This window comes from Haliotis asinina, chromosome 7, assembly GCF_037392515.1.
Source record: "Haliotis asinina isolate JCU_RB_2024 chromosome 7, JCU_Hal_asi_v2, whole genome shotgun sequence".
Classification (NCBI taxonomy): domain Eukaryota; kingdom Metazoa; phylum Mollusca; class Gastropoda; order Lepetellida; family Haliotidae; genus Haliotis; species Haliotis asinina.
The window spans coordinates 50,324,469-50,350,416 of record NC_090286.1 but is presented as its reverse complement, the minus strand read 5'-3'; the positions used below and the strand labels follow the sequence as shown (position 1 = coordinate 50,350,416).

The 25,948-nt window shown below is 42.8% G+C and overlaps 1 protein-coding gene across 1 annotated transcript in view; it reads right to left on the bottom strand.

The window, feature by feature from the left end:
* The window catches only part of LOC137291443 (probable ATP-dependent RNA helicase DDX43), a 32,054-nt gene extending 7,972 nt beyond the window's left edge, over positions 1-24,082 (bottom strand). The window contains exons 1-18 of the mRNA XM_067822792.1: positions 23,672-24,082; positions 22,827-22,882; positions 22,138-22,249; positions 21,030-21,110; positions 20,661-20,741; positions 19,225-19,280; positions 18,684-18,795; positions 17,524-17,595; positions 17,294-17,380; positions 16,753-16,834; positions 7,036-7,124; positions 6,536-6,591; positions 6,168-6,221; positions 5,658-5,722; positions 4,848-4,958; positions 4,464-4,605; positions 3,975-4,075; positions 3,137-3,224 (exon numbers count right to left, since the gene is read on the bottom strand). Of these exons, the coding sequence (XP_067678893.1) occupies positions 3,137-3,224; positions 3,975-4,075; positions 4,464-4,605; positions 4,848-4,958; positions 5,658-5,722; positions 6,168-6,221; positions 6,536-6,591; positions 7,036-7,124; positions 16,753-16,834; positions 17,294-17,380; positions 17,524-17,595; positions 18,684-18,795; positions 19,225-19,280; positions 20,661-20,741; positions 21,030-21,110; positions 22,138-22,249; positions 22,827-22,882; positions 23,672-23,879 (1,653 nt within the window). The 5' untranslated portion in view covers positions 23,880-24,082. The remainder of the gene's footprint in view (positions 1-3,136; positions 3,225-3,974; positions 4,076-4,463; positions 4,606-4,847; positions 4,959-5,657; positions 5,723-6,167; positions 6,222-6,535; positions 6,592-7,035; positions 7,125-16,752; positions 16,835-17,293; positions 17,381-17,523; positions 17,596-18,683; positions 18,796-19,224; positions 19,281-20,660; positions 20,742-21,029; positions 21,111-22,137; positions 22,250-22,826; positions 22,883-23,671) is intronic.
* Positions 24,083-25,948: the final 1,866 nt, after the last annotated feature.

Genomic DNA, 25,948 nt, shown 5'->3' with positions numbered 1-25,948 from the left:
TGTTTGAGTTCCAAAAGCAGCCTTCCATTATAATTGAAAGCGAGCAATTCCCATGTAGCGCTAGTGTAGAGGCCAAGGCTCTGACTTCATGTGGGTTAGAGGCTCGCGGAGGTTCCAAACCTGTTGCTTTAAAAGGCTCTCAATATATTAGCTCTGATCCACACTGAGATAGTGTTGTGGGATATTTCTGTAAGTGTCTCAGTAGATGTAGAGATAAACAGGTGCTTGAAACTTTGCCTTCTAGACTTGGTATTTGCGATGTTTATCTTCTATGCTCTGACTGGACATAATGATAAATCTTGAGTATCATGGTGTCCTGGGATTGAAGATAGTGCCGGTATGTGGAATTGTCTATCTGGTTGACCTGGTAGTTGATTTTTCGCAATAAAATCCCATCGTAGACCCAGATGAGCTGTCTCCTGATGACTTGCATCAAAGCTCGTGAGGTTGAAGTCTAGAGCATGAATTTCTGACATTCATGCAGCTGTAGCCAAGGCAAGTAAAAACAGCGTCTTCTGAGTTAGCAGTTCAAATGAGGTCCAGTCAAGCGGCTCGTACACATCACTTGTGAGATGTTAGAGTACGATGTTTAGATCCCATGCTGGAGCTCTAAATCTATGTTGTTGATCTTCCAACTTGAAGGAGCGTAGCAAGGCAAATAACTTGTGTACTTTAGTCAGAGTGGTCCCCGGTTCCATGGTGACAATTGAGCTGAGAGCTGTCAAGTATGAAGATAATGTAGAATCTTTCAGACCTCTGGAATGTCGTAGGTGACATATATATTCTGCTATCTGCACATATGTTTCATCGCCGTGAAGGCTTTCTTTTTCGTACGTCTCAAACCGCTTCCACTTGTCATCATAAAGGGTGCGAGTGGATTTCCATAAGGCATAAGGCTGTGTTTTAAACAGATTTTGATACGTTCCACACGATAAATCGGAATGCAGATGGGTTGCTGTGTGCCAGTTTCGTGTGGGGATGGACAAGAAGATTTTCCCAATCTGGTAGTTGTAGTGATGGTTGTTCTAACTCCTCTAAGAGTGTTGGAAACCAATGGCTCGTTAGCAAGTAAGGCATGACCAAAGTCGGTTGTAGCCTCTTGGTCTGTTTTATTTTCTCGATGACTTTTGGTAGCAGAACTGGTAGGGGAAACGTGAATGCGTTTTAGTCCTTCCCATGTGATGCTGAAAACGTCTGTTGCCCAGGCTAATGGATCTGGTACCAGTGATACAAAGTCTGTAGTCTGTTTGTGGAACCTTGTTGCAAACAAGTTTAATGTGGTGATCAAAACGTCTGGCTGATTAATTATAACACCTCTTGAAGCTGTATCCACTCTGTTGGTGATGGACAAAGAGGACGAGATAAGGCGTATGCCATGATTTTGCAGACTCCTGGTATGTGACATGCTTTCATTTGGAGATTCAGACTGTCAACCATGTCAAAAAGTTGAAACAACAGGTGTAGTAGAGATGGCGATCTCATTGACCCTTGCTTGTTTGAGTTGAGTTGTCTGTGTGGATCATCAGTAGCTTGTCTCTCAGTGTTGCCGACCAGTGATGGATAGCATGAATCAGCACTTTCATTTCCAACTGGTTGATGGGACGAGTTCGATCCTCCATCTTCCAGATTCCTGCTGCAACTTGTTGTTTAGATGGGCACCTCATCCTTGGAGAGAGGTGTCGACATAGAGATGGTTGTTGAATGCCGACTGTAACATATAAGTTCTTGTGCAGACTTTTGACTGGCGAGTTCCCCATAGCGGGTGTGGTTTCAAGTTGTCTAGCAAGTAAACCAGTCAAGGCGTGAAACCGTGACTAAGGAATCACTGTCATAGACATAGTTGTAGGCGTCTACTGGTTATATCCTGAGTAGATGTGAGCAGACTGAGTAGACGGTGACACTGTCGTTATGGTAGCGGAGAGAGTAGAACGTGTTCTGACATCTACTTGAACTCTGACCCACCGATTCTAGGACAGCGGTGTATTTCCATGCAGTGATGAATCAAATCACATTCCATCCGAGCTGAGTTAGTACCTGATAATGAAGTCCAACTGTAGACTGAGTTCACTTCTCTCATAAAGAACTTGCATGCCGTGAAGATACATCATTCTTCATTTCCAGATCGTCAATACCATTCATTATGAGCATGTTGACATTTGCCGGAAGTCTATTTATAGCTGGCTGCCTGTCCGATCAGGAGGTGTCATTTATTGCTGCAATCCTCGTGATAGGCCACGTTGAGTCTGCTGTTAGAAGACCTCTATGCTGCTTGACGAATCAAATGACGCTGTATACTGTTAATCTAGTGTGTAATCGTTATCTTTCCAGCATTGAAAGTCACCGACAACTTCCTGATACTGGAACAATAACACCACATTCTGTGCAGGGCGCTGTCTCTCAAAGACCAATCAGATTGCAGATGTGACGTCACTGGCTTTCTTAGGTGGGTGTTGTCTCTCGGGACCAATAAGATTGTAGACATGACGTCACCAGTGTAGCAGACAACTGATCATCGTGAAATCTTGTTCAAACGGTGATATCCTTGCTTGCATTTAGGCATTTGGGTTTGTCCGCAACCATGCTGTTTGGCGAGCATGTGTCTAGATGAGTAAAAAGCGCCAAAAAACTTTGGCCGCTTGAAGCTGACATAGACAAATTGTCTTCCAGGTAGATGTGTCGGGCAATAAGGAGAGAGTGAAGTGTCATGGCGGTCAGCTGACCATGTGCTGGGAAGGGAGGTAATACATGTGTGAGTGTGAGTTTTACGTCCGCTTCTTTTAGCAGGGAACTTTAAGGGATTTCAGGTGTTCCACTACCTTCGCCAGGAAGAGGAGAGTAAGCAATTAAGCATGAGTCCGGATAAGGAAAAATTAATGAAGCTAAGACACATTAACCACAGACAACTGGACGGAGGAATGAAAGTCAAAGCACCACAAGACAAGCACACTGGACTTTCATTTGGAGGAGTTAACACTGCAAGTGCCCTTTGTAATACAAAGAGATGCAAAATTAGCACAAAGTAAGTAACGGGACAGCATACTCAACATGTAAATATGGATTATGTTAAATTTTCAAACCCTTATGAACAAGTAAGGTTATCGAACACTGATTCCATTTGATGGATTAAGAGACTTACAGCCAGATCAAGAGTCCCAACAAAGATGTTGATAGGGTTAGACATGTACATATCTGCAAGGCGCTGAACTTCTTGTGGCCAGGTGGCGCTGCGAACAGAAGCAACATTCCCATTGATTTCTTCCCATCAATATCACAGATATTTACATAATGCCTGTCTCAGGACTGATGTTTTGCATGAAGAGATCGTTCCATAACTAGCAGGTCAAGTCACCAAGTGTAAGTGAGGATGAGTTTGAATGATGTTCCCACATTATCACTAAGAGGAACACCAGAGATGGGCTTCACACATTGTACCCATGTGTGGAATCAAACTTGGGTCTTCAGCATGATGGGTGGACACTTTAACTATTAGACTACCCCACTGTACCACTGACATCATAAAAAGTAGCAAACACTCCATATTATACTGATGTTAGCTTGTCTATCACTCATGAATACATATGAACTGGAATGGTGAAGGGATATTTATGGAAGACTTCATTCTTCATTTTGTTTTTGTGCACATATTTTAGCCTTCATACTCAAAAAAATGTTTGTAAAATAAATCCAGTTTTAAATATTTTTTGGCAGTTCCTCTGGCAAATCATACTTCCAATTTGGAGGATTCTTTGATCAAATTTCAAAGTGTTCTAATCAGAGTATTGTTAAACCTGTGACAGTAAATGTGCTTGTTATGATTATGTTTTGCTGGGGGAATAAAAAAGTTTCTTCTCAATTTTCAAACGTTTGGTGTCAGCAGATTCAACAAGCCAATTAAGCCATGGCCAGGTTCCACTGAGATGGAAAACAATGATATTTTGGACGAGGCTTAGAAAACTTCTTGTGGGCATTATTACCTTGTCATTACCGTCTGTCTGTCTCGTCGGATGTCCAACAAAATCTTTCGGATCTCAGGTTCAAATCCCATGTCCAGCATCCTGTCTGCTTCATCCAGAACCTGCGATAAACAGAAACATGGTAAAACTGGGTATGCACTGGTTTGTTTTGCACACAACAGTCAAGGTTTACATTTTGTCAGAGGAACTATTGTTGCTTGTATGCATGTAATATCAAATTTATTTACAAAACTTCAAGCATACTTGTGAGCAATAATAGAAATTGCCGAACTTACAAAGACATGCAGCTGATCTTTACCTCTATTCATGTATGATTAGACCACATAAATAGGATAAATCACTGAAGCAATTAGGAATGACTTAACATTTACACTTAACATGACAATATTTTGTATCTGTATTGTGTTAGCAATAGCACAGGTCATTATCCATGTGGGTACAAGTCGAGAATATGTCAGTTGTTTGGCAAAGCTAGGATTTTCAACTGACCAGATATGTGACAGACTTCACGTCTATGATGCCGTTCATGATGAGATCATTGAGTCGTCCTGGTGTGGCTACAATGATCTCCACACCTTTTGTGACCACACTGATCTGATTTCTTCGGTTCCCACCACCATACACGACCACACTGGAACAATGAATGACAACAATTCATCAGACTGGGATGTAACTTATGGGAACCACTCCTGCAGCAGGAACACCCTTGTACTAACAACACCAGGCTAAATACAGGTGTACCACAGGAAATTAAAAGACTCATAACGCAGGGGGTCAACCATGGAAACCGTGATTCATATTACTGCGAGGAATGACTGTACATGGTCGATGGCTGAAGACATATGGGAGATATATAAGCATGTAAACATTCACCTGCGTATACCCCTGTAGTTGATCTTTTTCACCTCCACCTCAATCTGTTGGGCCAGTTCTCGGGTTGGAGACAACACCAACACATTGGGACCACCACGCTGATCCCTTGGCCTGTGGAGTAGGCAGAGGGAGTGAATCAAGAGTGTTCATTCATTAATGCAGTCAGGAAATTTAACGTCATATCGTGTGCAGAAGGTTGGATGTTGGGGTTTTTTTTCATCTATTGTGTAATGCTACACTCAGCTACACTACAATGAACTGAATTTATCAAAATGTGTCAGCAAAATGGTGAAAGAAAGTCTAAAATGATCTAGGTCATAGATATTTACTACCCTGGTGACCTAGGAACATAACCAGGGAAAAGAGAATTCAAAACAATGATCATAGGTTCATAGCTCCAACCTGGCAATACAAATGACGCAGAGGTACTCTAAAAGAGTTAGAAGGAGTTCTGGCAAATTTCTTAGAAGATTCAGACCTGTCAATTTGTCTGTACAATTTCTCCAAAATCTGAGTCAAAACAAAATTCCAGGCTTCAACCACTATCTTTGTTGACACTGGTAAGCTCAGTTGTAACGATGACTGGCTTATGTGAGAATGCAGAACCAGCAAAGGATGGTAATAAAATATTTGTTTCAAGCCATTGCTCTGAATCCAGGGTATAGTGGAGATTTATCGGAAAGTATACTCTGGAGATATCAAGAAAGACATCACACTGGTATTATGATAATATTTTCCTTGTCAATGTAGCTATTCATAATTGACAAAATCAAACATTACAATTATCCAGTTACAAGATTCACAACTCACACAGGCTGGTTGTCAATGTGGATTAAAGCAGGAAGAAGAAAAGCCAAGGTTTTCCCAGTACCTGTCTGAATAGAAACAGTGGGCACTAAAAGTCAACTTAAAGAACGACTGAAAACGAGATACTTCCAGATAACAGATCAACAGGCTGGAATAATACTACATTAAATCATGTCCTCAAGACTTTGAAAAAGAAAATCCAACAACCATAAGAGTGAGTGAGTGAGTTTAGTTTTATGTCGCGCTCAGCAGTATTCCAGCTATATGATGGCGGTCTGTAAATAATTGAGTCTGGACCAGACATTAAAGTGATCAACAACATGAGCATCGGTCTGCGCAATTGGGATACGATTACATGCGCCAACCAACTCAGCAAGCCAACAACCAATCTCGTTAGTCGCCTCTTACAACAAGCTTAGTTGCCTTTTATGGCACACATGGGTTACTGAAGGCCTATTCTACCCCGGGACCTTCTCGAATCACAATCAAAAGAGATCAGAACTGGAAATCTACCTGTGCTATTCCAATAAGATCTTGTCCTTGTAACAGAATGGGCCAAGCTTGTTTCTGTAGAGAAAGAAAACATGATAGCTAAAGAGTGAGTATGGTTTTACATGGCTTTGAGCAATATTGCAGCAGGGGACACTAGCAATGACCTTAACACATTCCACCCATGCGGGGAACTGAACCCTGGTTTTCGGCATAATGAGAGAAACCTTAATCAATAGCTGAAGAATTTCTGCAGGTGGGACCAGACACAAAAAGTGAATGTGTTTCTGAAAGCTGTACACATAAATGTTCCAGCAATACTGTGACAGTCTGAACAAACTTGAGTTGGGATCAGACAATCAGGTGATTAATATTGTGAGTCATATACTGACCTGTATTGGTGATGGCTCAACAAACTTCTGTTTGTAGATCTGATCTAGAATCTCAGCTGTAAATAAATAGAAGTGTTACCTAAACTAGCTTGTGTAACTTCAAATAAATACTTAACACACTGTTTACATGACAAATCATAATTCAGTTCTTAGTAGTTACAAGAACACTGATTCATTTTAAGTGAACGTGTATGAAAAATTGATTTCAGCCAGCCTCTTGAGAGCTGGAACTGGGGAACTACACTATTGAATAAACTGGTTTCCTTGGTTGGTTGGTTTCCTAGGTGGGTGGCTGGGTGGCTGGGTGGCTGGATGGGGTGAGTGAGTGAGTGAGTGAGTGAGTGGGTGGGTTTTGAGTGAGTGAGCAAGTGAAAAATATTCCCACATCATCACGTTGATACACACTAGCCCTGATCTTCACCCACTGTACCCTTGTGGTGAATCTAACCCAGGGCTTTGTCATGATGAATGACTGCTTTCATGAGACAATAGTTTCTTACGATAATGCTGGAAGGCTTCTTCAAAGGTCCTCACAGGATTTGGCACCCGTTTCTCCCCACCTTCAACAATGATGTTGTTGTTCTTCTTCCTGTTGATAACAGTACACTTCCATTATAGGCCTTAAACATGAGTGCTTAACATCTGTACAATTCTATACAAGCAGGTCAATACAGACAGGCCAATGGAATACAGGTGGGCCAAGGTAATACAGGCAGGGCAAGTCAACACAGAGAGATCAAGGCAATACAGGTGGGCAAAGACAGTAGAGGTGGATCATGGCATTACAGGTGGGCCAAGGCAATACCAATGGGTCAAAGCAATACCAGTGGGTCAAGTCAACACAGGCAGTCCAAGGCAATACCAATGGGTCAAAGCAATACAAGTGGGTCAAGTCAACACAGGCAGTCCAAGGCAATACCGATGGGTCAAAGCAATACCAGTGGGTCAAGTCAATACACGCAGTCCAAGGCAATACCAATGGGTCAAAGCAATACCAGTAGGTCAAGTCAGCACAGGCAGTCCAAGGCAATACCAATGGGTCAAAGCAATACAAGTGGGTCAAGTTAATACAGGCAGTCCAAGGCAATACCAATGGGTCAAAGCAATACTAGTGGGTCAAGTCAATACAGGCAGTCCATGGCCAAGGCAATACCGATGGGTCAAAGCAATACAAGTGGGTCAAGTCAATACAGGTGGGCCAAGGTAATACAGGCAGGTCAAGGCAATACAGACTGGTCAAGGTAATACAACTGGGTCAAGGCAATACAGGTAGGCCAGGACAATACAGATGGTTCAAGGCAATACAAGAAGGTAGGTGGGTCAAGGCAACAGAGGTTTGGTCAAGGCAATAGAGCCAGGTCAAGTGATTACAGGCAGGCCAAGGCAATACAAGTGGGCCAAGGTAACACAGGCAGGTCAAGGCAATACAGACTGGCCAAGGCAATACAACTGGGTCAAGGCAATACAGGTAGGCCAAGACAATACAGATGGTTCAAGGCAATACAAGAAGGTAGGTGGGTCAAGGCAACAGAGGTTTGGTCAAGGCAATAGAGCCAGGTCAAGTGATTACAGGCAGGCCAAGGCAATACAGGCGAGTCAAGGCAATATAGGTGTGCCATGGCAATACAGAGAGGTCAGGGAAATACAGGCGGGTTAAGGCAAAACAGGCAGGTCAAGGCAATACAGTTGAATTAAAGAATTCCCCACTCATCGAAGTTTGACAAATTCGAAGTCATGTCAACCAAAAGCCAGGACTTCACAAAAAGGAAACTGTTGGAAACCACTGAAATCCGCCGCCACAAACCTTTGATCAACAGAGACCAAGGATACTACATACCATCGGCCTATGAAGAACTAATCAAACCATTGACTATCTAAGTACTGTGTCTGTTTGATGTTACTACTTAATCCCACTCGTCATCGGCTTCATCACTAGTGCTCTTTGTTGTCTTAATCCCCTACTGGCCTCCTCCAAATATGTACCACTTGTTTACTCTATCACATGCTGTTGTTAATATTAATTCGCTGTTTGTCACAACATACCATGTGTATAAGCTTCTCACTATTTGGTTGTATTCACCTTTAGCTTGAAAACATGGTAAGAAACTACACCGAAACGTTGCTCAACGTAAAAAAAAAAAGTTGTAATCCATAAAGCTGTATGCTATATTTTTGATTCACCAACTACTAGAATGGCCATTAAACAAGCTGCTACAGGTGGGATAAGTTGTTATAGATAAGTTATGCCAAAAGAGAAGACCTAGACAGTACATTTACGCCCATCCAATACAATCATGTTAATGTAATCAAACCAGTACAGGAATGGACAGGTAAATAAAGTATGGTCAATCAGACTCGGACACGGAAGGCAAATAGAAGATAGCCAAGCTAAAAATAATAATGAAATAATCAAAATATTCCTAACGCATCTTTTGCAAACTAGATATAATTCTCAATGCAAAAACCTGATCATTACTAGCCAGGCTAACACAAGCTGCCTTTTAGGCACCAGAAGGTTAGCATTCAGGAGACACCAGAAATGAGCTTCACTGAAGGTGGAGAAAAGAATGATTTTTTCCATGACAAGCAAACAGTTTTATCCACTAGGTTACCCAATCACCCACCAAATACAAGAAGGCCAAGCTGATATACTGAGGCAGAGTACCAAGGACTTTTTAGACTTGCTTCGTTTCAGGCAATAATCCAACTGTACAATGGCAACATGTAAAGAATCAAGTCGCCAACAACCAATGATTAGTTTCATGAACAATGATCAAAGCCATCAGTTCAAGATGACATACAATCAAACAAGTCACGACAGTGACCCATAGGAACATAGTTTCCTGTCAAATGGCTACCTTTTCACCTTTGCAACTATGGTCAAGACACACAATAACATAACACAATGGACTATAAAGAGGTGATGATACCGAAAATTCATGATACGATATATATATCGTAATATCTTGGAACAATTTGATATACATCACGATATACTATCTTTAGTTATTTTCTTTCGAAACGCATATTTTGATATCAAGTAAAAGCGTACATTTTGGCATAACCGTCACTTTCTAGGGACAATTAGCGATTTTGAGGTCAATGATATGGATCATAATACGAAACAAGAGTCATCAGAAGATGACACATCCCCCCGGCCCCCACATATTTGAAAGGACAAATCATCGGACAGTTACTTATTGTGTTTTTAGACCAAGTCTGAATTGTTCTCATGGAATTCATGAAAAATATATATGCCATATATCTGTAATAAGAAAAAGTTACCATTTCAAGAATTCTCTCATATATCTGCCAAGATCTTTTGAAAGATATGAAATAGTTTTTGACTTGTGCTCCAGAAACGAAGTAAAAAAATAATACATCATAAAAACCTGTAAATAGCAAAAGGCACCACTCTGCTACCAAGTAACACTGATAGATATTAAAAAGTTTTTGAGTTCTGCTCCAGAAACAGAACACACCTCTCACCTTTGAGAGTAAGTCCGAAACATTTCCATGGAAACCAATAAAATAATATATCACAAAAACCTGTAAGTAGCAAAAGGCACCACTTTTGGTTCCGACTGATATATCTACCAAGTTTTGAAGAAAAATATTGAACGGTTTTTGAGTTCTGCTCCAGAAACGAAGCCCATCCCTCCATTTTGAGACTAAGTCCGAAACGTTTCCAATGAAACGGAGAAAATAATAAATCACAAAAACCTGTCAATACCAAAAGGCACCACGATAGGTTCAGACTGATATATATATATATACCAAGTTTTGCAGAAAAAACATTGAATGGTTTTTGAGTTCTGCTCCAGAAACGAAGCTTAACCCTCCATTTTAAGACTATGTCCGAAATGTTTCCATGGAAACTGAGAAAATAATAAATCACAAAAACTTATACAAACCTGTAGAGGTTATGAATTCTTTGAAGAATGTCCTCCTTGGGGTACATATAAGCATTTTTATGTCCATTAAAAATGCCTACGACAGTTGTAACTATTTTGATAATAAAATATTTACGAAACAAAAAACTTGTTTTTGTCTTGTGGGACCACCTTTACAGGGCCCCCCAGGCCACCTACAGCCAAGAGCAGGTAACTCTGGCCGTCTACCTCGCACCTCACTTTTCATGCTGAACGTATCAGACAGAATGAGGGGAGGCAGGTGGCCGTACCCCAAGGAGGACATTCTTCAAAGAATTCATAACCTCTACAGGTTTGTATAATTCTTTTTTAGAAGAAGTCCTCCTTGGGGTACATATAAGCATTAAACAGACTCCCGAAGAGAAGCAATTGGGAGTGGTATTCTGTCTGACAGCAACAGTCCATTCGATCGAAGTGCAAATCTACAATCACACGGAAATAGAAAAGGCACCGACCTGGTCACCTGACCGCTGATGTCAATCAAGGCTTGGGCGTGACAAAGCTGAGGACCCGCTTGTCAAAGCTTACATGCCCATTGGCTAGAATTTGGGAAATCCCAATTGACAAACCCCGCCCACCCAAATCCAAGTTTGGAGACCTGGACGTACGGGACACTCGCCAAACTGAACCTTGTCCATACCGCACTAGCAAGCTAAGCAGGGAAATGGAAAGGAAAGTAAGGCACCTAAGAAACCATCACCAAATATCACCGCCGATAAAATGGGAATGGATAGTTACCCAACACCGAGTGTAAACAGATATAGTTATCTAACAAAGCTTAATCAGCTTGAGCAGAACTATTCTGTCTACTGCAGGGAACTGACTGACCGAACCGAGCACACTCTCGTGAGTGTCTGTTCAGTTGGTAATGACGGTTCTGACGTGGCCACTGCTCTCACTGAGTGAGCTGACAACCCCTTTTTGGGGAGATAAGCATTTATGTATATAGACCTTGCAGCATGCCGATACAATCCATCGGGATGCCGTCTGTGTATCAGTCAGATAGCCAGCCATTCCGCCACCACAACAGCAAAATAGCTGTTTCTCCGTACGGAGCAAGGCTATTCTCTTAAAATAACTTTAAGAGGTTTCATAACATCTAATACACGAACCTTACGGTATGTATTATCAGACGACGCAGGCAGCATGCACCCAGTTAGATCGATAGGCGCGGTCATTCGAAGCGAATGATCGAATTTTTTGGACGGTATGAATCCGGTAAGCGAATGCTAACCCGATCCTTATGGAACATAGTAAGATCCGGGTCTGAAAACATGACGTGTAAGTCGCTAACACGTCTACCAGACGTAACCGCCACTAAAAAGGCGTTTTCCAACTTAACAGTTGTAACGACGGGTTGGCCAAGTCATAGACGAGAGGAGTGGGTAACCATTCCAATACTCGAGACAAATTTCATGACCGGACGCAGTCTGTCCACGCCTGCAAGAAAACGCTGTACCCTGGGGTATTGTCCCAACAAGGCACCCTCAACGGGTATGTGGAAGGCTGAAATAGCCATGGAGTAGCCTCGAATCGTAGAAGCGGCTAAGCCAGATTCTCAACGAGACGGTAAGAACTCAACTACAGTTGAAGAAAAGGGATCGAGAATACCTCCATTTCCACACCAGCGCGCATAACAGGCTCATCTATCCTCACACTGTACATTCGTGGAATCCCCCCACGAAGCCAGAATTGTGTCTGCAACTGATGCAGGAATTCCGCTCTTTTGGAGACGATTCCGGACAGTGGCCAGGCCACCCACTGAATCCTGGGATTGGGGTGAGGCTGGCCGTCCTGGGATAGTAGGTTCGGTCGCCGCAGTAATAGTACCGGCGGCTACACTAGCGACCTGAGTATTACCGGAAACCAGCTTTGAGACGGCCACAGAGGTGCGAGAAGCACTAGTAGCCGCGCTGGTTGGGTGGCAAGCTGAGACAGAACTTTGGAAATCAGGGGAATTGGCGTAAACGCCGACAACACCCTGTCCGTCCAGTCCCGCTGGAAGGCGTCGGCGGCAATCGCTCTCGGATCAGGAATCCGCAAACAAAAACCCCGGAATCTAGTTCGTCACTCCAGAGGCAAACAGATCCACCAAGTTGACCCAGACAACTGGGAGATAATCCCGAATATCTCCCATTGAGCAACCACTCGTGGGAAGCCAGAACACGTCGTGAGAGCGCATCTGCACGCACGTTGTCGACCCCTGGGAGATACACAGGCATAACCCGTATGCTGAACTGATCGCACCATAGTAGAAACTGCCACGCTTCCTGAAGGAGCGACGGAGACACAGTGCCACCTTGCTTCAGAATGTAGGACAACGCCGTCTGGTTGTCCATCTCTAGACAAACCACTCGGCTTCGAACCTGATCCACGAAGCGTTCGAACACCAACGTCACAGCTCTCAACTCTAACACATAGATGTGCAAGGTCGCCTCTTGGTCGGACAATAGTCCCGACATCGCGAGTTCGCCCAGGACGCATCCGTCTGAACTGTGAGCGACGGTACCGGGGTCATCAGAGGTAAACCTTTGAATAGATTCCCGGTATCTGTCCACCACCGCAAGTGACGTATCAACCACTGGGGAATAGCCAGATTCTTCTCGTAGCTCTCCGAGTGGGACCACTGTTGTGCTAACGCCTGCTGAATGGAACGCATTCTCCGACGTGCACGCAACTGAAGCCACGTTCATGCTGAGGCAATAAGGGACTGAAGGAACCTTAACACTATGCCCTGTACCTTGAAAATGCGCTCTTGGGACAGAGAAACCACCCCTCGGGTTGTCTCGAACCTCGCCCCTAAGAAAACCAGATCCTGCGTCGGCACCAGTTGATTTTTAAGATAGATAACCCAACCTAGCCTGGTGAGAATATCCATCACCTACTGTGTGGATTCTCAACTTCGGTGTTGGGAGAGCGCTCTGAGGATCCAGTCGTCCAGGTACGGGAAACAAAAGTTGCCCTGCGCCCTGGCGACCTGAACTGGTACTAGCATGAGTTTGGTGAACACCCTTGGCGCCGTGGAGATGCCAAAGGGGAGCACACGAAACTGATAACAAACCCCGTCGAAGGAAAACCGAAGGTATTTCCTGAACTCGGGATGCATCGGTACATGGAGGTATGCGTCTTTGAGGTCGATTGACATAAGCCAATCCCCTGCCTCTACAGACGAGATCACTAACCTCAGTGTCTCCATCTTGAAAGACGGCACCTCTATCAACTTGTTCAAACCCTTGAGATTTAGAATGGGTCTGAACCCTCCGTTCTTTTTGGTTACCAGGAAATAAGTGGAGTAAAACCCCATAGTCTCCTGTCCTGATGGAACCATCTCTATAGCTGCCTTGTCCAGTAAAGACTGAATTTCGGCACGGAGGATTGCCACCTTTTCCGGCGACTTCGGCACCGGAGTGCAGCGAATCCCGGCAAAAGGAGTAAGCTCTCGCTTCCACTGTGGCGTGTGGCCATCCCTGAGTAATAACGGGAGGCGACCACCCACAGGAATTTCGGGTAGAAGGCAAAGTGTCCCGGCCGACGGCAGAGATTGCTGCGTGCAACGGGACAACTGAGGGCTCCGGAGGTACTCCCTTCACCCCTGTCCTTGCTCTTCCGTGCCTGTAGTGGAGCAGTCCACTCCGGCGCATCCTTAGACTGAGTCGCAGGATAGCTTGAGCTGAGGACCGAAGGCCGCGCGCGAGAGGTGGAGGGTTGTTCAAGAAAGGACTTTGAGTCCTTGAATTGACTAACGGCCTCCGCGGCCTCACTAACTCCCGTCAAACAGGGTCAAGCCCAGCCGGAAAGGCAGAGACAGCAGTGCCTGCTGTGTAGCCGGTGAATACCTGGCAACAGCCATAACATACGAAGGCCCATCACAGCACACATCATCTGACTCGTGGAAGAACGCATTGAGTCGCGCGTCAAATGTGAATGCACCTCCGTAAGTTGCCGCTCTAACGTGGACGAGGAAAAATCCTCGTCCCCGTCCTCCTGTGACACCAGCTGCCTCTGCAGGACAGAGAGGTAGGCTGAGTGCACCGCAACCTTAAGTTGCTGCACGGCGTTCCGATATTGCTCCTCAAAGGAGCGGAAACCGAGCGCAACACCTGGTTTGATGAGGTAAAAAGCGGCAAGCGGCGACCCTGACAAGCCGACGCCTGGCAGTGGCCAGACGACCCCCCAAGCGCGATCGAGGCGTACACGCACTCGTCGACAACGGGAGGGTCAAACAGCGCATCCTCCCCCATCAAGTAGCCGGTCAAGCTCCGGGAGATAGAACCGCGAACGGCTACCCTACAGGAGCGGATTAATTACCTCACTGAGGAGTGAAGGTAAAATAGGCAATTGAGCCTCAGCCACCCTACACGGAGCAAACGCTTCCCCAAGAAGACGAAACTCCGCGGGATCGGGGGCGTCCGCAGGGACGACCACCTGCGGCACAGCCCCTTGGTCTCGGCTACCCTGCACGGAGTAAACACTTCCCAGGAAGACGAAACTCCGTGGAATCGGGTTAGTGCTACCGCGATCCATTCGCGTACCTGCCCCGGGGACGAACCGAGCGAAAAGCTCTGAATCGGCCTCCGTCGGTTCGCCGTCAAAAAAAGAAGGCGTAGAGACATCGTGAGATCGACCGCCGAAGTAGGGACCCTGATGCACTGAGCAGAACCGATGCAGGCGGCAAAGCCGGTGCTCGAACCGCCAGTTTGGTTGCCGGTAACCCCGACGCACAAGGGACCCGTCAACAAGGACAACAGACCCAGAGGAGCCGAGTTGTCGGAGTCGACCTACCTCTGGCTCACAGAAAAACCAGGGTGCTGAGACCCCATGGGGTCGGCTGCCGAAGCAGGGACACCCGATGCACTGAGCGGAACCGAGGCAGGTGGCAAAGCCGGAGCTCGAGAACCACCAGTTAGGTTGCCGGTGACCAACGGTACGAGACCCGATGGACCGGCGCCGGCAAGTGGAATTGCACCCGAGCCGGTGCTCGGTGCAAAACCCCTAGAGCCAGCGGGGAAAACGACACCAGAGCCGTAGCTTGGATCTGACATTCCCACAGGGCCAGCACCCGTGCCTCAGCCTAGACCCAAGACTTGGGTGCACCCCGAAACTGTAACAATCAGAACCAACTAATGGTAACTGATGTACAGAAAACATACGCAATTGAATACACAATATGCAAAATATAAACGCACGGGCGATAATAAATTGCCAAAATACATTAACCCAGCTAAACAACAAAGTATAAGCGGATAAATGCAATAACAAGTGTGCACACACAAGTGCGTAATGCAATGAAAAAGACTAAAAGTCTTAAAAATCAACCTACCCATTTTGACTGAAACAAGAACAAATGGGTTAAGACATCTTAGCATGTAAAACATACTAGTAAGAAACACGTAGGAATAAGTGAGACGCAAGCGAAACACTTCCCGCACTAAAAAGAAGCCATAAAGACCGCCATCTTGCCTGCCACATGACCGGAAGATAGGACCCGACCGGCAAAGTTACAACAATATATGAATGAAAATTGCAGCCAAGAAATTCCATTTCCGTGCGAAAGAAAAGGAACCATACATACAGTAGCTGACTCTTTCTCACTCATAATTCCGTAGGTAGATAGCACAAAAACTATCTAAATGGACCACACACGTCTTTCTAGTCGAACGACAGCATGAAAAGTGAGGTGCGAGTTACCTGCTCTTGGCTGTAGGGGGCCTGGGGGGCCCTGTAAAGGTGGTCCCACAAGACAAAAACGAGTTTTTTGTTTTGTAAATATTTTATTATCAAAATAGTTACAACTGTCATAGGGATTTTTAATGGACATAAAAATGCTTATATGTACCCCAAGGAGGACTTCTTCTGAAAAAGAACTGTAAATACCAAAAGGCACCACTTTAGGTTCTGATTGATATATCTACCAACTTTTGCAGAAAAATATTGAATGGATTTTGAGTTCTGCTCCGGAAACGAAGCCCACCCCACCATAAGACTAACACCAAAATGTTCCATGGAAAAACAAAAAAAATATAAATGCCAAAAATCAGTAAATAGCAAAAGGCACAACCATAGGCTGAGATTACTATATCTATCAAGTTTGGTCTAAAAATATTGAATGGTTTCTGAGTTGTGCTCCGGAAACAAAATGATTACGGACATTACATGCCTGGGGGATAAAAAAGGATCAATATATTTATCGTTCGATTAAGTATCACGATTTTCGATACTACGATATACTGTCACAGCACTAGTCAAGACAAACAATAACATGACACAATGGATAACACAGTCTACCTGATTTCTTTTACTTCTCCGGGATGCATGTTAGCCACCTCAGGATCTTCAAAGTAGAAATTCTTCTCCAAAGGCGGCAGACCTGCGACAAATGTTTCCACATTTGTGTCAAAATGTTGAGTGAACAAGTCAGCAACATTACCAACCAACAAATAATCAATCTTGAATACTAGTTGCCAATAGCATGAGCAATGATTCAAGCCACAATGAGTTCCACTGTCACAAGGTCTGATGAAGTTTCTTGGTTCATAGGCACTATACCCATGTTCATGTGTTGCCCAATTGGTGAAACTGTAAGGCCTACAACAAATCAGGCTTTCCTCCTATGTTAAGCTGACATTAAATCTAAATTAGCAGAGAAACATCACATGCTGGCCAATTTCTGGGTGTTGTTGAGTATTTCAAGCATGGAAATTCAATTGGAACTGACCACATTAGCTGAAGGCTCCCAGTTCTTACATGAGCTCCCAATTATTAAATTGGCCAGTGGTGGATCCGGGAGGTTTTCCTAAGCCAAAATGCAATTATTTATCATCTGTACCTTCAAATTTCTTTGCTTCGTTAGCTTCCTTAGCAGCCCGAATCATTCCCCAGTTGATTTTTGGTTTCTCAGCTGGCTCTCCATTGCCTGCAAGAAACAAAAAACATCAAGTGATAACTGACCTTGCACATAGTGTATGATTTGCAATTATGTACTAGATGTCTATTTCTGGTTTAACTTGCTGGAGTTAATATGTCAGCATCCTTCAATGACAAAAAGTATTCCTTCACCTGCATTGTCATCTGTGCTTCCCCAGCCCGATGATCTTCCACCACTACCACCTCCTCCGTAGCTTGACGAGTCTAAAAATGATACAGTGTTACAATAAGGCAGCAGTAATGCTTGATAGTTACCTGAAATGCTCCAGCTATATGGCAACAGTCAGTAAATAATCAATCCAGTGATCTACAGCATGAGCATCGACGTACCCTGTTGGGATACAATGACATGCTTGCCAAGCAAGTCATCAGGTCTGAAAACCCATTCTTTTAGTTGCTTCTTACAAGAAGCATGGAATACTGAAGGCTTATTCTAACCCTGACCTGAGTCTGAAAAGTGGAAGGAGTGCATCATTTTCAAACATCAAAATAAGACTATAACTTCACATGTTTACACAAATATAGGAAACTGGTCCTTGGTTAATGGTCCTGTGCTATGTAATTCAGCCTGCAAACACAACACTTATTTGTTGTTTAATACTACAGTATGTCATCCAGATATATGGTCATCTGGAGTGAGTTTAGTTTTACGCCACACTCAGCAATATTCCAGCTATATGGCGGTGGTCTGTAAATAATCGAGTCTGGACCAGACAATCCAGTGGTCAACAACATGAGCATCAATCTGCGCAATTGGGAACCAATGACATGATCCCAATCCCGTTAGTTGACTTTTATGGCAAGCATGGGTTGCTGAAGGCCTATTCTACCCCGGGACCTTCACGGGTCAGCTTGTGTAAGTGAGTGAGTTTAGTTTTACCCCACACCCAACGATACTCCAGATCTATGGCGGCAGTCTGAAAATAATTCAGTCTGGACAAAACAATCCTGGGATCAAAAGTAAGAACATCAATCTAAACACTTGGGATACAATGACATGGGTCAACTCAGTGAGTCTGATCACCCGATCCCCTTCGTCACTACTTATGACAAGCATGGGGTGCTGAAAATAAATTTTAACCTGGGCCTTCAAGGGTCTTATCATTCAGAAATGACAGAGTCTGGACAAGAAAATCCTGGGAATGACATCATGAGACTTTTCATGTTCAGCAAAATCAGTTATCTGGATGACTTGCTACCGTCAGTTGTCTCTAACAACAAGCACTTGTTGCTGAAGACCCAAGACCCAAACCACACAGACTAGCAGTAGATGTACTAAAATCTAAACTTACCATTAAATGATTCCGTGAGTTCCTTTATCATGTCTTCAGCCTGAGTTCGAGCCTGGTCACTGCCAGTCAGAACCACGACAACCTTCCCATCATCTGTCTCATTTCTCGTCACCTGAACATTTGACAACACTCTGACTCTGCTTTGAACAGTATTTCATGAACAACATGGCACGCGGGCTTGATTTAGAAAGGAACCCTAAAGTTACTGAATGTTGGAGATGTTCGCGACTGAAAAGAGGTAGTAACTCTTTCAGGTATTTTAAAAGGAACTTTAAAGAGCTATATTAACACACTTAAAGCCTAATAAATTTAAAAATATACAACAAGAGTTGTTTAATGCAAAATAAAACTGTTGGGTGCAAATCCAAGGTTAGAACTCACTACTCTCTTAAAAACCACTTCTACCTTTTTATGCCATAAAATTAAGTGCTTAGAATCTCCAGAAATGATATCAGGATACTACATATGATTGTGAAATCGACCATCCTTTGTAATTGTTCTCAAATGTTAATTTATCTGATAGCTGCATGAAAAGAATTACTTTGATGCCTGCTCCACTTTCATCTTGAAGCTCTCGTATTTTGGATCCACCTTTTCCTGTAACATGTACAGACACAGTTAAGACTGTGTTTGTTGTTTTAATGACACAGTCAGTAGAGTGGACACATACAGGTGAGACTGTGTTTGCTGTTTCAAAGACATAGCCAGCAGAATGGACAGAAACAAGTGAGATAGTGTTAGTTGTTTCAATGTCACAGGCAGCATAACAGGTTGAGCGAGACAGTCTTTGTTGTTTTAATTATATTCAGCAGAATGTACAAAAACAAGTAAAATTGATCATGCTTGTTGTGTAATGTATTTCAGCAGCAGGCTAATTGCTATTTCAGCATCATACAGATCAGAAGTAATGTGATGAGGCTACATCAAAAGGGTATGTTAGTTGGTTGATTTGTTGCTTAACGCCATACACAGCCAGATTCTAGCTACATACTCAAGTTTGGACCAGACAATCCAGTGATCAACACCATGAGCATCGATCTACACAATTGGGATTCAATGATATGTCAAGTCAGCAAGCATGAACATCTGATCCCATTAGTGGCCTTTAAAGACAAGCATGGGTTCCTGAATTCAAACCCATTAGGGTATGTGCCGCTCCAGTTAATATTGCTAGCCAATACTGATGATATATATATTGTTGATTTTCTGTAGCTACTCTGAAGCTGTTGTAAAGACTTTTGAATGAGAAAAACTTCAAAGTCTTAACTCAGGAATATTCAGTACTGTGATGGCAGACGAAAAATAACCAACTGTGGGATATTCCAGTACAGTGATGGCAGCCTATAGAGATTGGTTGCTTTGTTGGTTAACACAACACTCAGCAATATCCCAGCTATATAATGACAGTCCGTAAATAATCGAGTCTGGTCCAGACAACAGTGAGCAACAGCATGAGCATAGGCCTACACAAATGCTACCAAAAAAACAAACCCAAAACAACTCTAGAACATTCCAGTATTGTGATGAATGTCTCATGTGTTTAACCCTCTGGTAAAACACACAAGCATGGCTACAAAGACAACAGATAAAGACATAACCTGGCAGGAATGGGATTCAAACACACAATCATCAGTATCTGGCAAGCAAATTAAATGCAAAATAAATTGCAACAAATTTGATGACTGAGGCACCTCACTGACCCCTGTGATTAGAGTAAAACATCAGCCATGTCACCAACCATAACCACCCTTACCATGAAATTGCCTCAGACTGGGGTTAAGGGCACCTGCTGCTGATTCAGAATTCCCATGTGGCTACCTCCTACGACAAGCATGAAGTGGAAGCGGACTAATTCAGACCAGGAATTCACTGTTGCAAGTTGCGAATGAGTTTACCTGCTCCAGTTAAATGATCTTAGCAGAAAAACATGATTTCTACCACAGTGAAGACATACAGGAATCTGGGACAAAATCATACCAATAATTCTTCCTACACAGCTCTGGTCCACATAAATTTCCGTCTTTTCAGAGCTTGTGCCCCACGACTTGTTTCCATTGTCTGGAAAAACAAGATGTACAGTTCAAATGTATTTGCATAAAGTGAAGAATAAATACCAACAAGCTATATTCAAAGGACAGTAGCCAAGACTGTTTTCCATTATTTATTTCTTCAAGGTCAGCTGAAACTTATTTTCAACCATGGTGGCATGGTTCTGACAAGAAATTTCCCTGTTAAAAATTCTGATAATCTCGCCATTCATTGAAATGATACTTATCCAAAAACTATTTTGCATCAACTGAATGAAATACCTTCACGACAAAATGAACAAAACATCAACTATCTGACCTGCTGAAGAACCCCAACTGTCCTCACTGCGGCCCCAGCCTGAGCGTCCTCTGCTCCCTCGGTTGTTGCCAGCCGACAAACCTGTGGAATATGTGGACTGTCTGTTGCTTAAAGTCATTCTTACACATCTACAACATTGCCGACACCTGTGATCAGGCAAGAATCAAACTGAAAATCATAATCATGGTGGGCACTTGATATATACCCATAATTCTCAGATTTGGGGCATGTAACTCTACTGCATATTAAGGTTCTACTCTGACTTAGAATCCCCACAGTCAGTCAATCAGGTCCAGAGGCAATTAAAAACACTTAGAGCATGTTCAGCATCATAGACCCAATAATACATGCCTACTGTCACATTCCAGTAATGCTTCAACAGTTACCCAGTATTGGTGGTAAAAATATAAACCTGCAAAACAGTCTTTTATTACCCAATTGGTCAACATATGGACAGTTGCATACTTATCTCCTACTTCGCACGACTGTGGTGTCACATTGAACTGTGTCATAACGACTTGACCCAAGATTCTAATGATCTGATGATTCTATGATGACCTCTCAATTATATCACATTGTGACGGAACTACTTTTCCATTTATAAACACATGAATTCATTTATTCTACAATTAATATGCATTGTGAATGTAAACACCGCGAAAAAAGTTGTCTCACTGTTTAACTGTGAGTCGAACTGAGGCATTTTATGTCACAAAACATAAACGCAACGTTTCCGCCTGTGATGTTGACGGAGTGAAACAACTGCGAACCAAGAAACAGGACGCTATGGAGTAGTTTATGTGGGAAGCTGTTCAAGGCAATGACAGCTGTGACATCATTACAGTGTGACGTCATGCAAAACGTGTACAACAGTACAACATTCTTCTCCAACGTCTTTCTGAAATCAGTTTTGGTTTGAAACCATAAAAATAACAAAAATACGCTATTTTGCCAGTTTAATGCATGTAAAATGTGGGTAATAAATAAACTAACACACTCGGTCTCAATACATAATAATTATGCTTTCCCTTGGTCAGATACCATAGGAAGGACACTCGTTTTGTATAATTCATATGTAATGAGACCTTGTGTATTATTCTTTATTTACCATTAAATGATTCTGTGAGTTCCTTTATCATGTCCTCAGCCTGTGTGCGAGCTTCATCACTGCCAGACAGGACCACAAGTACCTGCCCATCTTCCGTCAAATTTCTGTTTACCTGAGTTCAACAAAATTAAAGCTGCACAATGCTATCTGTGTGAGGTATGCATAACAAGATTTCAGTATTTTGTTGTAGTCCTTTCATTCATGGATAACCCTCTACAAAGAAAAAACCCTAAAAACTACCCACATGGAGTTGCCTAGTGGTTAAAGCGTTTGCTTGTTACACCCAGGTCTGATTCCCCAAATGGGTAATGTGTGCGAAGCCCATTTCTGGCATCCCCCACTGCCATTTGTAGCAGGATATACTGCTAAAATCGGGGGGAAAACTCAACTCACTCACTCACCAACATTCCGCCAATGCTGGCAACATTTTCCCCCACATTAGTGTCTCATTTGATGTAGAAAATCTACATGTGTTTTTACTGTCTACCAATACTATCAGCACCTAGAACAATGAGCTGCTTGCAAGTTACTAAGCATGTGTCGGTTTTAAATCAAGGGTTCTCTCATGTATTTGGTACAGTATTGATTCTAAGTGCATAACAATTAGGTCATGTATACATGCATCAGATGATGAAATAAACTCAGTTTACACCTAAAAAGATATCAAATACATTAAACAATTCCTCTACCTTGATGTTTGCTCCACTTGAATCTTGCAACTCTCGGATTTTTGATCCACCTTTCCCTTGGATAATGAACAAATAGAATAAGGCTTGAAAAAGAACATGTACATACTACCTACTATTAAAGGCAAACAGAATCTGAATCAGTACTATTTCAATGACCAAAAAGAGGCAGACACAAAACTTTGAAATGTTCAAGGTTGTTAATTGTTTAATGACACACTCCGCAATATTCCAGCTATATGACCGTGGTCTGTAAATAATCAAGTCTGAACCAGCCAATCCAGTAATCAACTGCATGACCACTTATCCAACACAACTGGGATACACTGACACTTGCTGAAGGAAAATTCTAATCCTGATCTTCAGTAATATCTTTTTCAGAACTGAAGACATGTACAATATAAATAGAGATGTCTAGTGACTTGACACATCTGTATTTTATGGGGTTTTGTATACATAAATACATCAATACTCACACACCCACACTCTAACAGTATAACAGTACAGAAATAAATTCATTCACATTGTGACAAATTCTTTACTCTTGAAAATGTTCTTCATATTGTTTCCAATGGTTATGCCTGGGGTGCCTGTTGTAAACTGAATTCATCGACATTGGTTACAGCAGCGACTCATAGCATCGTTCTTGACATTATTATCACATGAATCCACCATGACAAACTTATGCCATAAGTACTCTTTTGTGTCAAACCAGTTAATATGTAAAGTTGGAAAACATTAAGATTGCACGCTTAAAAGCATAAGAAATGGTAGTCCAGCATATAACTAGACGACTTCGCACTATATAGTATAGATAGATAGATCTGGATAGAAAAAAAAGCTCTTACCAATAATTCTTCCAACAAAACTTTCCTCCACATACATTTTAGTGGTCTCATTCTCGAAGCTTGACTCGTGCTCAGAACTCTGACTCTGAGAACGCCAGTTGGAGGAATCTGACCTGTCCTTTTTGTCATCAAACCGGCCGTCTCTTCTGAACCCACCTCCCCCTCCCCGCCTTCCCCATCCTCTTCTGCCCCGTTGACCAAACTCCATTTTCCCGCTACGTTAAGAAGAGGCAAGATTCTCACGTGGTTCCACACTGTCAGACTTCGTCTGAAACAAGTCGTGATCTAATGTGTGATGTAGTTACACGTTCTGGTACACCATGTCCAGCGGCATGAGAAATAGCAGTTATTGTTTATAAGATACCGAAACTGAAATTTTCACCCCATCTCTTCTACATGCCCGCAAGGAATATAGAGAGCTCCATGCAGAGTTTCAATGTGGTGAGTTTTAAGGTGTGTCTTCGATTAGAGCAACCTACCATGCTTACTAGTTTAGATTCGTGCTAACCAAGTACCGTTTACTGTTTAACAATATGGAGAATAACAGCGTATGAAACTCCTAAAGAAGCCAGGAATCCCACAGGGCTGATAACTAAAAATGTTGCCGGTCCTGATAACATGTAACTAGCCCTGTATTGAAAATAAAAATTATTGAGATATGGCTTGAAAATAAAGTAATTAATGAATTACTTATAGTGAGGTAAACGTAAGCACGTGCAAAAGCAAATTCAATGAAATCATAAATTGGTGGTCACTATTGATTCGTTTGAAGTCACTGCCATCTGAATCAGAAAAGCCTAAAAGAACGACATTATTCATTGGCTGAAGACATTCTCTAAACCAGTCACATTTAGTGTTTGATAAATGGGTAGAGTAATCTGTGGAAGTTCTGTATGAACTATACAGACATCATTTAGGTGTCACAATTATAAACTATTTTCGAAATATTTCCCGTAGTCAATGACATTGTCAAATATATACCCTTGGAAAATGTATTGGCACACAGGGCCTGCTATTAAAAAAATTAGATAAAATAAATACGCCCGCCATGAAACTAGCAAGCAGAGGGCCGCCATGCAGATGCTATTTTATACACTGAGAATAATATGTTGCATGAAAAAGAAAAACAGCTACCATAGAAGGGGTTATGTTAGTCTGTCTCACAGTCCCTGAACCACATTTTTCCCAACTGCCAAGCCCTCTTTCTAATGCTAAAGCCCTAATTAAATGAAGCCACTGGGGCGTCTTTTTCGAGTTAAATGGGTTTATTTGTTACCATCATAATTACTCAGTCACTAAACGTTAGTCTATGTTTATGTTTATATCAGTTCATGTGGCACCATGTTGTATAGTACGTAGTGTTGCTCTTGTGGGTTTATGAATTCACTGAAAGACTTAATGAACATTTCCACTGAATGGTTTAAGGAAAATTTTCATTTTTGCTGCAGTGCTTTTGCGGGTGGTTTTTGTTTTCTTTTTGCTTCCTTTTTAAGCGCAGTTCAGTTTGGGTCGGGGTACGTTAAACATTCTAATATTCCGATAATATTAGAACCATATTGGTCGCGGCTGGTCTATATTTTCGCAGATTAGGGAGTTTTAGAATCCGGGAATATTATGGACTTGGTCCTTTTATATTTGTAACATTACTGTCAGGGCTCTGTGGAGGTTCAGGGGCAGGACATATTGTGTATATCCCATGGAGGCACTTAAGCAGACACTGAACATTGCATTATACATACCGTATTTCCTCTAATAAGCGCTGCCCGCGATGATTATTTCAACGGACCTCCTGATCCGGCACTTAATTGAGGTCTGGCGCTTATTAAAATAGCGGTACCCTGTATTTTTTAAAGCGGTGATGAGTACAATGCCTTCAAGCGACCGACAAATCACGTAACGGAGCCGAGAAATCTCCGAAGATGGCCGAGCAATATTACTGACATTGCTTCCGATTGGGGGGACGTGTTTCTGCTTTTACCGCTAAATTACAGATATGGCTGCAATTATTCCGCGAGTGGACTGCGTTTGTTTCCATTTGAGATGCAATTCCTTCAAATTTGTTGTAATACCTTCAATTACTTTGGGGGCCTGATTCTGTCCATTTGTCCTTCATGCCCATCACTTGTCTCACACAGTCAGTCGCAGTCAGTCAGTCAAACAATCAATCGACCAAGAGTCAACCATTATCCTTCTCTGTAAGTGAGTGACTTTGGTTTTACGCTGCTTTTAGCAATATGCCAGCGGTATCACGGCGGGGGACACCAGAAAATGGGCCTC